Below are 16,417 nucleotides of genomic sequence, written 5' to 3'. Positions count from 1 at the left end.
TCCTCTCTGAGAGAGAGTGCCCAGAAGACTAAGTAGAACAGGAGGCGGGCACCATGAATAATGGAGCTGGGGGTGGGGCTCATGAATGATGTAGCTCAAAGGGGTGGACCTGCTTATGTAACCAGGCCAGAGGGGTCTGGTAGCTGGGGAGCCACTGGCGGGATGGGAGGAGCGAGCAGCCGGCGGACCCTTCCCCACCAGGTCAGTGGCCCAAGCTGCACTAGCCCCAGTGAGGGGCAGTGTGGGCTTTGTGCCCAAGGTGGGGGAAGGGGTGGGGGTGGGGAGGATAGTAAAGCTGGCCAAGATGAAGCCTTGATAAAACCAAAGGGAGGGGAGAGGGGATGAATAGTGTCTTGTGGGCAAGGGGCATATGCAGGACCCAGAGAGTGAGCCTGGCTCTGTGCCAGTACTAGGCTATGCCAAGCTGTATTGGATGCACAGAGAATGCAGGCTGGTCCACAGAGGAGAGCTGACTGCACTATGCTGACTGGCCCCTCCCCCCCCGGAGTTGGCACCTGCTGAGATGGGCAACCCATACAGGGTCAGGTGGGCAGAGGGAGCTCAGGGAGCTCCCCTTGACTCTCAGCAGGGTGACAGCATCTCCCCCATCCAGGGCCCCTGGGTTCGGGGCTGGAAGAGACTCTTGTCAAGAGTGGGGATCACCATATCAGGTCTGGACCAGCTTCGGGGACCACGGATGCCCCAGTTTCCCCATTTGGGCTCCTTGGAACCAGCCCTGCTACCAGCAGAGAAACCCCTGACCGAATGGCCGGTGCCGAAACTCATCTCTCTCTTCTTGCCTGAGTTCCCCATCAGGCCCCCCCAGGGGCAGCAGCAGCTGAAGGTAGGTTAGCCATAGACTACATATGGTATCCCAGGACACCCCAGTTTGAACCCATTTGCCTCCCTCTTCGTTTTTCTCTGTAGGTCCTGGGTTTTGTTGCCAAGGGCTCCTTTGGGACTGTCCTCAAGGTGCTGGATTGTGGCCTCGGGGCCTTGTTGGCTGTCAAGGTAAAAGCCTGCTCTAGTTATCTTGTCCCCAGGGTGGGGGGGACAGGAGGTGGTTTCAGGTGCTTGTTTGTCTCTTTCCTCCTGCTTCAGGTGGTCCCCAAGGTGGAAGTCCTTCAGCGAGATGGCTTGAGACAGTGCAAGGAAGAGGTTAGCATTCAGGTATGCCCTGAGCCCAGGGAAGTCACAGAGCTGAGGAATGGGAGGGGGAGCCCACTGCTGACCCACCCCTGGGGAGTTGCCTTTGCTCACACGAGCTTGTAGACTCAACAGTCCTGAGTCACCTCAGCATTGCAGTCAGGCACCTCTCATCTTTGCTACGAAGGTCTCCTGATGCCAGGCTGGGGTGAGGGTCAGTTGGCAGACAACAGAGCTCAGCCAAAGGATGAGCCAGGTGGTACCTGGCTCATCTTCTTCCTTTAACAGGTGCTTCCTTTGACTTGACCACCTATTTTCTTTATCCCCAGCGCCAGATCCGCCACCCATTTGTGAGTGGCTTAGGAGGCAGCTGGCAAGGACAGCGGCACCTCTTCACCAGTGAGCCTCCTTTCCTAGTCTCCCTACTTTATTGCCCTCTTACAACCCAAGCTCTCCAGACTGAGAATAGGGGAGTTCCTTCTTCCCCATCCCTCCCTTGGGGACCCTTGGAGAAGAGAATGGTACCATTTTTGGGTAGGAAGACCATGATACCCTGGGCTAAGGGCAAAGTAAGACTCTGACCCCAGGCTCTTTTTCAGTGTACAACTACTATAGCACAGGAGACCTGTACTCTCTCTGGGCCACAGTCGGCTGCTTTTCTGAGGCTTCTGTCCGCCTCTTTGCTGCAGAGCTGGCCCTGGGTGTGGGTAAGTTAAACACAAGGGGCTTGTTCCCTAGTAACATGTGAGAGCTCAATGGGGAGACCGGATCCAGGAAGGCTTTAGGATGGAGGGCTGAAAGGCTTGGATGTGGCTATGCTAATACTTTGTTCTCTTCCATAGGCTACCTACATGACCTAGGCATTGTGCATAGAGATCTAAAGGTAAAATACATGGGAGCAGCTCCCAGGGGGAGGGGAGGCTAGGACTCCAGCCAAATACTTGGAACTACTCACTACCTTAGGATTAGTGTCGTCGAGCTTGGCCAAGCCAGCTCTGCTCTGCACAGCTTTGCCTTGCCCCCTTCCCAGATGAGTCCTGAGATTGGGACATGGTTGGATACCCTTTTTTAGGTAGGGGTTAGGAAGACATCAGGAAGGGAATGGTTGCATTTAGATCTGTTATTTATAACCTTTCAGATGGAGAACATTTTATTGGATGAAAGAGGTAAATTTTTTCCATTCATTCCTATATTTAATAAAGAGAGTATGTGTGTGTGTGTGTCTGGGTATAGGTGGGGGGGTAGGTGTCTATATGTGTTTGTGTGTCTATATGTTTTCAAGTTGGGGACAGGGAGAATGCTTGCCTGAGAATAAAAGGTAGAGAAGTAGATGGGTGGATGTCTTTGTGTGTCTGTGTATCTATGTCTGTTAATGGCTCCTCTCCCCTCATCCTTCAAAGGTCATCTAAAGCTCACAGATTTTGGCCTGTCAAGACATCTTCCCCAAGGAGAGCGAGCTTATACAATCTGTGGAACGCTTCAGTACATGGGTGAGACAGAGGCAGGGCTGGCAATCATGGTTGGTATAGATGTATCTGGGTGGCAGTGGCAGCTGCAGCCTTCTCTTGGCTCCTCATGTCCTCTGCACTGGCAAAGGATCGCCTCTGCCTTGGCCATCATTCCCCATGACTGGGATGGATTCAATCCTCACCTCTGCCTGGCTGAGTCCATCTCTTCCTGTAAAAGAAGTCCTACCTTCTACCTGGAGCCTCCCTCCCAAGTTACTTTATGTAAAAAACTCTTTTGGATTTATTTGTATGGATTCCCTTTCTGTTTATTTGATACATACTTCCTCATGCATTTTTTTGTCTCCCCTGTTAGAATGGAAACTCCTGGACTGGAGAAATTATTTCGGCTCTGATATTTTTAATCCCCAGTACCCAGCAGAAGTTTCTAGCACATACTTGATGAATGCCTGTTGGTCACTGGGTTGATTGATTGGGATCTTTACTCCTTGCAGCCCCAGAAGTCCTGAGTGGTGGGCCCTACAACCACGTTGTTGACTGGTGGTCCCTAGGCATCTTGCTTTTTGCCCTGGCAACTGGAAAGGTAAGAAAAGACTTGGAGAGGTGGAGGAAGGAAGGAGATCCTATTTCAAGGAAAGAGGAGGGGATATTATGCCACAATCATTTAGCCTGGATTTCATCCTGTGAGTCAAGGTCAGGAGTGGTGATGGGAGAAAAATAGGCTCTGTCCTAGGCAACCTGTTCCAGTCCTCTTCATTCTTGTCTTAGTTCCCCTTGCAGGCTGAGAAGGATCACGTGGCCATGTTGGCAAGTGTGACTCACTGTGTTTATGAAGTCCCAGCCTCTCTTAGCCAGGGGCTTTCTCTTCTGCTCCAGGAGGTAAGAATGACCCTGTCCTGACTCTTCCCTGATCACCAGCTTCTAAATCTCACCTTTCATGTGTGCTTGAAAAGTTTCATTTCTTTCCATTTTTCCCAGCCCAGGCTCCAACTTTCATGGCCTGCCACACTTCTTTTCCTGATTGACTCTGTCTCCCCAAAAGATTCCTTCCCTCCTTAGGCCGTTGTGAAATCCCCTTCCCAAACAGATTATGGCTCAAACCATTGCTGCTCCCTTCTCTGGTAGAGACTCAGGTTCCTCATGGATGCTTCCCACTGACCTCCAGTGGCTCTTCCTTTGTCCCAATCTTCTCAACTCTAAGGCTGCTGCTTCTCAGTCACACAGAATCCAGTATCCCAGGGAAGGGTCCTTGGCCACCACTGATCCTAGCTAACAGGAATCCCTTCCCCTTTGTGCATGGCAAGTGGTCATTACACGCTTTCTCACTCCTGACTTCTTCCCCATGTCCCTGGGGTTCAGCCTGTCCTCACTCACAAGGCCCCCCTCACTTTGTCTCCCTACAGCTCCTATGCCACAACCCTTTCCATCGTCTGCGCTACCTGTATCACTTCCAAGTCCATCCTTTCTTTCGAGGCATGGCCTTTGATCCTGAGCTTCTGCAGAAGCAGCCAGTATCCTTTGTCCTGGAGGCAAGAGCTACCCTTCCTGGCCCAACTGAGACTGGGCTATTCCAGGATTTTGACTGTGATTTGATGTCTTTCTCCACCCATCCCTGCCCTGCCTGAGCCCTCCTCCCTCTCTCTCTCCCAATCCCCCAGCTGGATTTGTAGCTAAGAGTCTCAGGACTCTCTCCACTGCCAACTCAGGAAGTTCTCTCTGGCCCACATACTCGTTCCTCATTTTTTTGTAGCAGGATTCCCCCCAGTTTTGTAACTTAAAACGTTCTATAACTGAAACTGAACCTGTAGGGCTCAGGTCCTTTAAAGGGGTGTCATCTCTCCATTCCCGGGCCTCCCCTGCCACAAGCATCTCATTCCACCTTCTTCCCTCCCCTGCCCCTATGCTCTCCATAGGTCTGGGCAGGCCTCTTCCACATCTCCCAGCCTCTGGCTTTTAGCCAGGTTTCTCCTGTCCACTTCTCCTTCCATTTCTATGCCAATTTTCCTTTCTCCAGCAATACTGAACTCTGTACTGACACACATTGATTCCTCAAGGTGCTTGACAAGTTTAGCCAACCTGTCCTTTTCAGAAGCAATAATTGTTTTTTGTAAGCATACAAATCATCCTTATCCCAACAGTTTACATTTTAAATAGTGATCTAAGGATTGTGCAATATATTAAATAAAGAAAATAAAACTGAAACTTTTACAACCTATTGTGAGGAAGAGATGGGGCAACTGAGACCCAGGCAGGTTTGGGTCTCTCCAGGGTTATATCTGGGAAAAGCAGAGAGTTAACTATGAAGTTCTGCAGGGAAAGTAATCATCTCCCAGGACAAACACTGCCATGCTGGATATATCCATGATCCATTCCTCCAAGATTTGTTTTCTAATAAAGGACACTTGTGGAAAAGTGTGGTCATCCTCCTCCCCAATACACCTTAAGACTCAAGAAATGACTCTCAAAGTCAGTCATGATTTTATCAAAGCTTTTCCAAGTCTTTTTTTAGTTCATAATTTCTCTTCAGGTAATGAACTTGTCTTTATATTAGTTTTTTAAAATACTACAATCATCAAGTCTTCTTGATGTTGCAAGCCTGTTTTTTTGTTTTTTTTTTTTTGACATATAGACAAGTAAATATACTATCATCTTAAGATAGAACTGAAGGCTACAAGAACTGAAGGCTACAGGACCTATTCTTAAAATGAGGTACTCTGTCATGGTGGGAAGTTTCCATAAGGAAAGAGAGGGACTAAGAAAGAAAAACTACTTACCATTTGAAGGGAAATAAGATTGAGAACTGGATAATGCCTCTGGATTCACTGAAGCTCCTTTCAACTACAATGGAGGACAGAATCCTCAGAGTGACTTAGCCTAAGGCTAGTAAACTTGTAATCATTGTGTCATCTGAACTGTTTCTGGAGCCAGGTGGGGAAAGACAGGATTAAGGATGTGATTTGATCAACCCCAGAGCCTCAACTCAATTCAGTCACAACTATTACATATTTATTGTGTTTAGAACATACTGTGAGATGAAAAATTTAAGTAATAGTATTCATAGTCCTTGCCCTCAATGTGATCAGGATATGGTTTAATAAACTCAAAAGATTTATGCCCATACCCAGAGACTTATGCATGAGAGGTGCAAGCAGGGTTTTGAGGTCTGATAAAGGAAAGATTCTTACTGACTAGAAAAATTTCGGAAAGCTTTGGGTAGGAGCTGACTTCTGAGTTGGATTTTAAAGAATGGCCAGGAACAAGTGAAGAAAGGGGAGAATAAGTCAGCCCCAGAGGCAAAAGAGGTGTTTACAGGTTATAGTGAATAATCCAATTTGGCTGGAGCATAGAATACAAAGGAGTGAGTAAAATGAGAATATTTGGGAAGAAGGAAGACCTTGGCATTCCAGGGTAAGAAGTCAGACTTTTTCCTTGATAACCATTAGGGAGCTGCTGAAAGATTTAAAGCTGAGGAACAATTGGATTGGAGGGATCAGTAATGGTGACATTAAAACTTGTTAGAAAGTTATTAAAGTGGTAAAAGTGGAGCAATGGGAAGAGTTTCAGACCTGGAATCAGAAGGACCCAAGTTCAAATCTGGCCTCAGACATTAGCTGTGTGACTCTCGACAAGATGCTTAACCCTGTTTGCCTCGATTTTCTCATGTATGAAGTGAGCTGGAGATGGAAATGTCAAAGCTCTCCTGTATCTTTGCCAAGAAAAGACCAAATGAGATCACAAAGAGACAGAACTGAAATGACTCATCAAGGAGAATGAAAGCAGGCAGATGCCAAGGGTCTATTAGAATGAAGATGGAGAGAGGAGAAAGGAGAGAACAAATGTAAGGAGTAGTGAGCTGGTAAATGTTGAACTATCCTGTTTCTGAGGAAAAAAAGTTTAATCTGCATTATTGACATTTTCACTTATCAATTTAAGCTTATTAGAGATAATCAACAAAACAAAAGTAGACTTATTTGTTAGTGTTTGCTGATTTCTTAAGTTTGGCTCATGGAAATTTTTAAATTTTTATCTTTTTAAAATTTTTTTTAAATTTTGAGTTTCAACTTCTACCTCATCCATTAAGAAGGCAAGCAGTATATCAATTATATATGTGAAGTTATGCAAAACATTTCCACTTTATCTATATTGCAACAATAATGGCAAAAATAATATCAGTTCATATATGTCTTCCCAGGTTTTTCTGAAACCATACGACTCATTTATAGCACAATAGTACTCTATTACAATCATATACCACAATTTGTACAATCATTTCCCAGTTGATAGGTATCACTTCAGTTTCCAATTCTTTGCTACCATGCAAAGAACTGCTATAAATATTTTTGTACTTACAGGTCCTTTTTCTTTTCCTTCAATCTCTTGGTATAAAAATTTAGTTGTATTGCTGGATCAAAGGGCAGTTCTTTCGAATGATTGGTCCAGTTCACAATTCCACTAACTGTATTAATACCCCAAATCTTATCCAACATTTGCTTTTTTCCTTTCCTGGCATATTATAGCCAATCTCATAGGTGTGAGGTGATGCCTCAGGGTTTACATTGAAAATTGGAAATCAGCATTAGCTTTAATTCATGCTTGCTCCAGCTCAGTCCCTAGATAAAAGAATCATGAAAAGACAATCAACAGGTCTTGATAACTGATTCAATATGAAAGGAAAGTGAGTGAGGAGCTAAAAACATGTCCAAAGTGGCAGGCTAAGGGAGATTGGATGTGGAGTAGCACTTCTGATGAGATCTATGAGGTGGGAAAGTCAGAAGCAATAGCAACTGTAGGGGGAAAAAGTAAGCCTGATATGGTATATATATTGAGTTAGGATATCTTGAGATGTGGCTGAGTACTTTGCAAAAAGATCTGAGCTGGAGAATAGAATGAAGTCATTGGAAAGGTGTTGGAGGGAATGGTATTACCAAGAGAAAAAAACCTAGCCAGACCTGAGATGAGATTTGAAGGTAAAACTTGGAAAAATGCTCATTTTAAAGATGATGAATAAGATGGTGAGAAACCTGAGAAAATGGGATACTTAAGTGTGTAACCATAAGGAAATTAGATTCTGTGTTTACTCAAAAGTAATTGATTCTTATGGACAAGCAGAAAGGGGACAGTGAGGGACTCCATGGAAATTTCACAAGTCATGAGATTAATCTGCAAAGAAAAATCAGAACTTAGTCCAAAGCCAAGGAATGGAAGGATCAGAATGTTAGACTCAGTTATTCATCTTAGCATCAGCAAAGTCTCAAGGGGGCAACTAGGTGGCACAGTAGATAGAGCACTGGCCCTGGAGTCAGGAGGACCTAAATTCATATGTGGCCTCAGACACTTAATGATTACCTAGCTGTGGTGACCTTGGGCAAGTTGCCTTGCCAAAAAAAAAAAAAGATTCAGAACCCATGAGCATAATTGTTAGATGCATGGAAACACCTTAAAAAACAGACTAGGTCAAATGTGGTAAAAGTACAAAAAATCAATGAGAAGAAAAATACCTTAAAAAGCAGAATTGGTCAAATAGAAGAGGTCCAGTTTCCCATTAGAAAATGTGAAGTTTCCACAGTAAATGACCAAATTGAGGAAAATCAAATTTGAGTTGCTGAGGTGGTTTTCATTTAGTTTCAAATATGCTAGTTTAATGTTATTTCCTATTATGATATTATGGTGTTTTCATTATTTTACTATTTCAATAATTTAGTCTTCCAGGAGTCAACTTACTAATATTGTGAACTCTAATGGGTTAATGATGGATTTACTATTTCTTCCAAACAGACAAGTTTTATGAAAATTTTCCATTTGGTATAGAGACAATAGAGGACTTGAGGGGCAGCGAGTAAGTTTTTATTTTGAGCTGTTTACACAAAGTAACTGACTCAAATGTTCTGGTCAGAAAAGTCACGGGTGATCTTTGAGAAAGCAGTTTTTTTTTTATGGTGACAGGACTATAAACCAGATTAGGAAAGAGAGGCAGACGATTTCTTAAGGAAATTTGAAAGGATATTTGTAAGATTCAGAACCCATGAACATAATTGTAAACACATGGAAACACCTTAAAAAAAAGATGAGGTCAAATGGTAAAAGAGATACAAAAAAGTCAATGAGAAGAAAAATACCTTTAAAAAAAAGTAGAATTGGCCAAATAGAAGAAGAGGCCCAGAAATTCATTGCAGAGAAAAACTCTTTAAAAAGTAGAAGTGGAGGGCAGCTAGGTGGTGCAGTGGATAGAGCACTGGCCCTGGAGTCAGGAGTACCTAAGTTCAAATCCGGCCTCAGACATTTAATAATTACCTAGCTGTGTGGCCTTAGGCAAGCTACTTAACCCCATTTACCTTGCAAAAATCTAAAAAAAAAACAAAACAAAAAACCTGAGAATTGAGCAAGTAGAAGCTAATGACTTTATGAGAAATCAATAAATAAAAACCAAACCAAAAAATGAAAAATTAGAAGATAATGTGAAATACCTCTTTGGAAAATAGATCCAGGAAGGTAATTTAAAAATTGGTAGACTACTTGAAAGCCATGATAAAAAAAAAAAAAAAGCCCTAGACATCATCTGTCTTTTTTAAAAACTTAAAGATTTATTTTCCCAATTACATGTAGAGATAGTTTTCAACAATCATTTTTATAAAATCTTCTCTTTACTCCTCCCTCCCCCAAGATAGCAAGCAATTTGATATAGGTTATACATGCACAATCATGTTAAATATATTTCCTTATTAGTCATCAACATTAATTTTTGTAAGATTTTGAATTCCAAATTTTTCTCCCTCTCTTTTCTCCACCTTCCCCTAAAATATCAAGCAAAGATAATAGGTTATGTATCTACAATCATGTTAAAACAAATTCCCACAATAGTCATGTGAAAAAAGAATCAAGAAAAAGGGAAAAACAAGGGGAAAAAGTGAATGGAATGCTTTGATCTGCATTCAGGTCCCCTAGTTCTTTCTCTGGATGTGATTAGCATTTTCCATCATAAAGTCTTTAGGAATTGTCTATCATTATATTGCTGAGAAGAGCTTTGTCTATCATAGTTGATACATAGTTGAACACAGTTGTTGCTGTGACTCTATACAGTGTTCCCAGAAGTCCCCTGGTTCTGCTCACTTTACTCAGCTATCAGTTCATACAAGTCTTTCCAGGTTTTTCTGAAATCCACCTGTTCATTTCTTAAAGAATAGTAGTATTCTGTTATATTCATATAACAAAACTTGTTTAGCTGTTCCCCAACTAATGGACATCCTCAGAATTTCCAATTTTTTGCCACCACAAAAAGTTGCTATAAATATTTTTGCTCATTTGGGCCTTTCCCCCTTTTTTGTGATTTCTTTGGAATGCAGACTTAGTAGTGGTATTGCTGGATTAAAGGTTATGCACAGTGTTTAACCCTTTAGGCATAGTTGCAGATTACTCTTCAGAATGGTTGGATCAATTCACAAGTCCACCAACAATGCTTTTATTGTTCCAATTTTCCCTTATCTTCTCCAGCATTGGTCATTTTCCTTTTCTGTCATGATGACAATGTTGATGTTTGTCCTTCATTCTCAAAGAAAACCATGACATCAAGGAGGTAATGCCATGACATGCAAATGAATTAGATTTTAATGAGGGATTATTGTACTAAGTCATATGGGTCCAGTGACCAGATGTGAATCAGGATGACTGGAGATGGCTCTGGATGTGAGGCAATCATGATTAAGTGACTTGCCCAAAGTCACATAACAATTGTCTGAGACAGATTTGAAATCAGGTCCTTCTGATTTTAGGATTGGCACTCTACCCACTGCCCTTTCTTTCATATTAGCCAATCTGATAGGTAGGAGGTGGTACCTCAGAATTTAATTTAATTTGCATTATATTAAAATTAAATTTATATTTCTCTAATCAACAGTGATTTAGAGCATCTTTTTCATATGACAATAGATAGCTTTACTTTATTTGAAAACTTCATATTCTTTGACTCACTTGGGAATGATTTGTATTATAAATTTGATTCAGGTCTCTATGTATTTTAGAATTATAAATTGTATTTTATCAGATGCATTGACTATAAAAATTGTTTCCCAACTTTCTGCTTTCCTTCTAATCTTATTACATTCATCTTGTTTGGCCAAAAATATTTTTAATTTAATGTAATCAAAATTAATCATTTTCCATTTCATAATGTTCTGTTTTTTGTTTGGTCATAAATACTTCCTTCTCCATATATCTATTGCTAACTCTCCTAATTGACTTGTGGTATCACCATTTATGTCTAAATCCTGTATTCATTTCCATCTTATCTTTGTATAGGGTGTGAGATGTTGGTCTATGCCTAATTTCTGCCATACTATTTTTCATTTTTCTCAGCAGTTTTGGTCAAATAGTGAGTTCTTATCCTAGAAGATGAAGTCTTCTTTTAGTTTCTCAAATAGTTGATTATTATAGTCTACTATGTCTTGTACACCTAACTTATCCACTGGTTCATCACTTTATTTCTTAGTACCAAAATATTCTGATGTTTGCCATTTTATAATATGGTTTTAGATCTGTAACAGTTAAGCCATCTTCCTTTGCATTTTTTCTTAATTTCTTTGACATTATTGACCTTTTGTTCTTCCAGATGTTTTTAAAATTATTTCTCCTAGCTCTATAAAATAATTTTTTGTGGTTTGATTGGTATATTTCATTTAGGTAGAATTAAACATCACCTTTCAAAAAAATTATCAAGGAAAACTTTCTAATATTCTAGAACCAAAAGGTAAAATTGAAAGAATCCACCAATCACTTCCTAAGATTCCAAAATTAAAACTCACAGCAATATTATAGCCAAATTTTAGACTCACAGAGGATCAAGCAGTTAGGATAACATAAGATTTAGCAGCTTTTATATTTAAGAATTAGATGTTTGGAATATAATATTCTAGAGGGTAAAAGAGCTAGAATTACAACCAAGAATCACCTAGCAAAACAGTAAAATCCTTCAGGGGGAAAAGTAGATTTCCAATGAAACAGAAGAGTTTCAAGCATTCTCGAAAAGATCAGAATTGAACAGGAAATTTGAATGCAAGACTCAAGAGAAGCATAAAAAAGTAAAGAAGAAAGGGAAATCATAAAGGACTTAAGGTTAAACTGTTTACATTACAATGGAACATGATACTTGTAACTCATAAGAACTTTCTCATTATTAAGGCAGTTAGAAGAATAGAGAGGGGCCACAGGTGTGAGTTAAATATGAAGGGATGATATCTAAAAAGATAAAATTAAGGGGTGAGAGAGGAATGTCCTGGGAGAAGGGGAACTGGAAAGGTAGAATGGAGTAAATTACCTCTCAAAAAAGAGGCAAGAAAAAACTTTTACAGTAAAGAAAAGGGAAAATAAAGGGGAATGAGTGATTTGGTTCAAAGAAGGAATAACATTTAACGGGGTATATTGTATCTGGTATTTTGTCCTACAGGAAAATAGAGGGGAGGTGTGTGATAGAAAGGAGGGCAGATTGAGGGAGGGCTTAGTCAGAAGCAAAATGGTAGAATTGTGAACTGATTCATCCATTTTGCAGATCAATTTGGAACTATGCCCAAAGAGATCATGACTGCCCTTTGATCTGGCAATACCACTACTAGGTCTGTATCCCAAAAGAGATTTTTAAAAAAAGTAAAATAGTTATAGCAGCTCTATTCTAATGGTAAAGACCTGGAAATTGAGAGGATGCCCATCAGTTGGCTAAACAAATGGTGGTATGTGATTATGTTGGAATATTATTTTGCTATAACATTAGCTCCTACACAGGTAAACTTCAATGGATTTCTAGTCCATCACCTTAACTACTTAGCCACAACTATGGGCAGCTAGAAAAAGGAGAGAAGGGGGTCAGAGGGAGGGGAGGTGGCATGTGGGTCATAGAGGACAGGGTAGATCATAGGAGAGGATAGTCAGATTTAACACATTTTCTTTTTTACTTTTTGCAAGGTGGTGGGATTTTGGGTGGCCTCTGGGGTGGGATGTAAGCCCACCAGTGCTCTGTCCGCTGCACCACTTGGCTACCCCACAGCACATTTTTGAAAAGGGACAGAGGGAGGGGAGAAAGAAAATATAATAGATGGTAGTGGGGAGAAATGGATAGAGGAATTACAATCAGCAACAGCAACTGTGGAAAAATGTGGAAGTAATTTCTATGATGGACTGATGATAAAGAATGTGATCCACCCAAGACAGAACTGATAGTATCAGAACACAAATTGAAACACATTTTTTTCTCGTTCTTTCACTTTGTTTCTCATGAAGTTTACTTTTGTGGGGGAGGGGGGTATTACGTTTACTTTTAATCAATATTTTAGTAATGTGTAAATAAGGAAATTTAAAAAATAATAAAAAAGAAATGATTAGTAGGATGCTCAGAAAAATCTGGAAAACCTTACATGAGCTGATGAAAAGTGAAATTTTTTTTCCTTTTTTATAAAGATTTTATTTATTTTGAGTTTTACAATTTCCCCCCCAATCTTACTTCTCACCCCCCCCAGGAAGGCAATCTGCCAGTCTTTACATTGTTTCCATGGTATACATAGATCCAAATTGAATGTGATGAGAGAGAAATCATATCGTTAAAGTAAAAGAGTTAGCAGGATCAGACAATAAGATACCAGTTTTCTTTTCTAAATTAAAGGTAATAGTCCTTGGTGTTTGCTCAAACTCCACAGTTGTTTCTGGATACAGATGGTATTTTCCATCGAAGACAGCCCCAAATTGTCTTTGATGAACTGAAGGAATGAGCAAGTCCATCATGGTTGATCATCACCCCCATGTTGCTGTTAGGGTGTACAGTGTTTTTTCTGGTTCTTGCTCATCTCTCTCAGCATCAGTTCATGCAAATCCCTCCAGGCTTCCCTGAATTCCCACCCCTCCTGGTTTCTAATAGAACAATAGTGTTCCATGACATACATATACCAGTTTGCTAAGCTATTCCCCAATTGAAGGACATTTACTTGATTTCTAATTCTTTGCCACCACAAACAAGGCTGCTATGAATATTTTTGTACAAGTGATATTTTCATTCTTTTTTGATCATCTCCTCAGGGTATAGGCCCAGTAGTGTTATTGCTGATTCAAAGGGTATGCACATTTTTGTTGCCCTTTGGGCACAGAGGAACAATATTTTTAAAAATTAAATATTTAGTATTTTATTTTCCCATTACATATAAAAACAATTTCTAATGCTCATTTTTAAAACTCTGAGTTCCAAATTCTTTACCTTTGTCCTGTCCCTCCCATTAAGACAGCAAGCAATTTGCTATAGATTGTAAATGTGTAATCATGCAAAACATTTCCATAATAATAGTTATGTTGTGAAAGAAAGCATAGGATCCCCGCCACCAAAAAAAGAAACCTTAAGAAAAATAAAGTTAAAAAATATACTTCAATCTGTATTCTGAAAACGATCAGCTCTTTCTCTGGAGATGGATAGCACTCATAAGTCCATCAGAGTTGTCTTGGGTCATAGTATTGCTGAGAAAAGCTAAGTCTTTCACAGTTGATTATCCTACAGTATTGCTGTTACTCTGTTCACAGTACATTTCTCATTGCATCAGCTCATGTAAATCTTTCCACATTTTTCTGAGAGCATCCTACTCATCATTTCCTATGGCAAAATAGCATTTCAACATGATTACATACCACAGTTTGTTCAGCCATTCCCCAGTATGGACATTCCCCACTATGGGCATTTCCAATGCCTTGCCATCAGAAAACTGCTATAAATATCCTTGTACAAAAAGGTCCTTTTCTTTTTTGTTTTTCTTATTTTTTGTGATGCAGCACTAGTAGTGGCATTGCTTGGTCAAAAACCAGGAGGTTTAATGGTCCTTTGGGTATAATTCCAAATCGCTTTACAGAATGCACTAATATCTCCCTATACCCCCTCCAAAATTTACCATTTTCATTTTCTGTCCTATTAGCTGATCTAATAGGTATAAGGTAGTACCTCAGAATTGTTTAAATTTGCATTTCTCCAATCAGGATGGTTATAAATAATATGGATAATCTCATTTGAAAATTTAATATCTTTTGATAACATCAATTGAGGAATTGCTGTTATTTTTATAAATTTGAGTCAGTTCTCTATAATTTGAGAAATGAGGCCTTTATCAGAAAAATTTGCTTACAGTATTTTCCTTCTATCCTATTCCTCCCATCCCTGTTTATTCTTTTCTCACACTCTCTCTCTCTCCCCTTTCACCCTGTCCCTCCAAAAAAAGTGTTTTACTTCTGACTATTCCCTCCCTTCCATCAATTCCCCTCTTCTCTTATCCCCTTTCCCTCCAACTTTCCTGCAGGTTAAGATATATTTCTATACCCAATTTATTGTGTATGTTATTCCCTCTTTGAGCCAATTCTGAGAGTAAAGTTCACTCACTCCTCCTCATCTTCCCCATTTCTCTTTACTGTAAAAGTCTCTTTTTTGCCTTTTATGAGACAATCCATGCCATTCTATTCATCTCCCTTTCAATATATTCCTCTCATCTCTTAATTTTATATCTTTAGATATCATCCCTTCATATTCAATTCATACCTGTCCCTTCTGTCTATATATACTCCTTCTAACTACCCTCATAATGAAAAATTTTATGTTATCAGTTTCATCTTCCCATGTAGGAATATAAACAGTTCAGCATCATTGAGTTCCTTTATGATTCTCTTTACTGTTTACCTTTTTTGCTTCTCTTCAGTCTTATATTTGAAAGTCAAATTTTCTGTTTGGCTCCAGAATTTTCATCAGAAAAGTTTGAAAAGTACCCAATTTCATTGAATGTCCAACTTTTCTCCTGAAATTTTCTCCTCAATTTTGTTGAATAGTTGATTCTTGGTTGTAATCCAAGTTCTTTTTCCATCTAGACTATCATATTCCAAGCTCTGCAATCCTGACTGTGACTCCATCATACTTGAATTTTTTTTTTTCTGTCTGCTTGCAAAATTTTCAGCTTGACCTGGGAACTCTGGAATTTGGCTATTATATTCTGGGGAGTTTTCATTTTAGGATCTCTTTCAGGAGGTGGTCAGTAGGTTCTAGAATAGCAAGATAGTTTTCCTTGATAATTTCTTGAAAGATTATATCTAGGCTCTTTTTTTGATCATGGCTTTCAGGTGGTTCAATAATTTTTAAATGCTTTCTCCTTTATCTATTTTTCCAAGTCAGTTGTTTTTGCAATGAGATAGTTTACATTATCTTCAATTTTTTCAGTCTTTTGGCTTTGTGTTTCTTAATTTCTCATAGAGTCATTAGCTTCCATTTGCTTGATTCCCATTCTTTCAAGAGATTTTCAGGAATTATTTTCTTCAGTGAGATTTTTAATCTTTTTTCATACCAATTGGATTTGTTTTTTTTTTGCAAGGCAATGGGGTTAAATGACTTGACCAAGGTCACACAGCTAGGCAGTTATTAAGTGTCTGAGGTCAAATTTGAACTCAGGTCCTCCTGACTCCAGGGCCAGTGCTCTATCCACTGTACTACCTGGCTGCCCTGCCAATTTTACTTTTTAAGGAGTTTTTTTCCCCTTCAGTGAATTTTTGTGCCTCTTTCCATGCAACCAATTCTTTTTTATGACATTCTTTTTTTCCATTTTTTTTTTTAGGTTTTTGCAAGGCAAATGGCATTAAGTGGCTTGCCCAAGGCCACACAGCTAGGTAATTATTAAGTGTTTGAACTCAGGTACTCCTGACTCTAGGGCTGGTGCTCTACCTATGCCCCACCTAGTTGCCCCTTCATTGGTTTTTTTGTACATCGTTTTTAAAGTGTTATTTTTCTTAGTATTTTTTTAATCTTCTTTATCAAG

At 39.9% G+C, this 16,417-nt stretch overlaps 1 protein-coding gene across 3 annotated transcripts; it reads left to right on the top strand.

The window, feature by feature from the left end:
* The first annotated feature begins 57 nt into the window (after positions 1-57).
* On the top strand, positions 58-15,790 carry RSKR (ribosomal protein S6 kinase related). 3 transcript variants are annotated; one of them, XM_074189055.1, is made up of 12 exons: positions 58-201; positions 587-844; positions 928-1,011; positions 1,102-1,170; positions 1,476-1,545; positions 1,746-1,853; positions 1,989-2,029; positions 2,285-2,312; positions 2,547-2,636; positions 3,107-3,195; positions 3,381-3,491; positions 4,016-15,790. In XM_074189055.1, exons 1-12 carry the CDS (start codon positions 61-63, stop codon positions 4,235-4,237), a joined length of 1,311 nt encoding a protein of 436 aa, XP_074045156.1. In that variant the 5' UTR covers positions 58-60; the 3' UTR covers positions 4,238-15,790. The 3 variants fall into 3 exon arrangements, with proteins under 3 accessions (XP_074045156.1, XP_074045155.1, XP_074045154.1); XM_074189054.1 differs by lacking the exon at positions 58-201 and having other exon boundaries at positions 291-844; XM_074189053.1 differs by lacking the exon at positions 58-201 and having other exon boundaries at positions 291-844; positions 928-1,170.
* The last annotated feature ends 627 nt before the right edge of the window (positions 15,791-16,417 follow it).

The sequence above is a fragment of the Macrotis lagotis genome, chromosome 5 (assembly GCF_037893015.1).
Source record: "Macrotis lagotis isolate mMagLag1 chromosome 5, bilby.v1.9.chrom.fasta, whole genome shotgun sequence".
NCBI lineage: Eukaryota > Metazoa > Chordata > Mammalia > Peramelemorphia > Peramelidae > Macrotis > Macrotis lagotis.
This window is presented reverse-complemented; position numbering and strand designations above follow the sequence as displayed.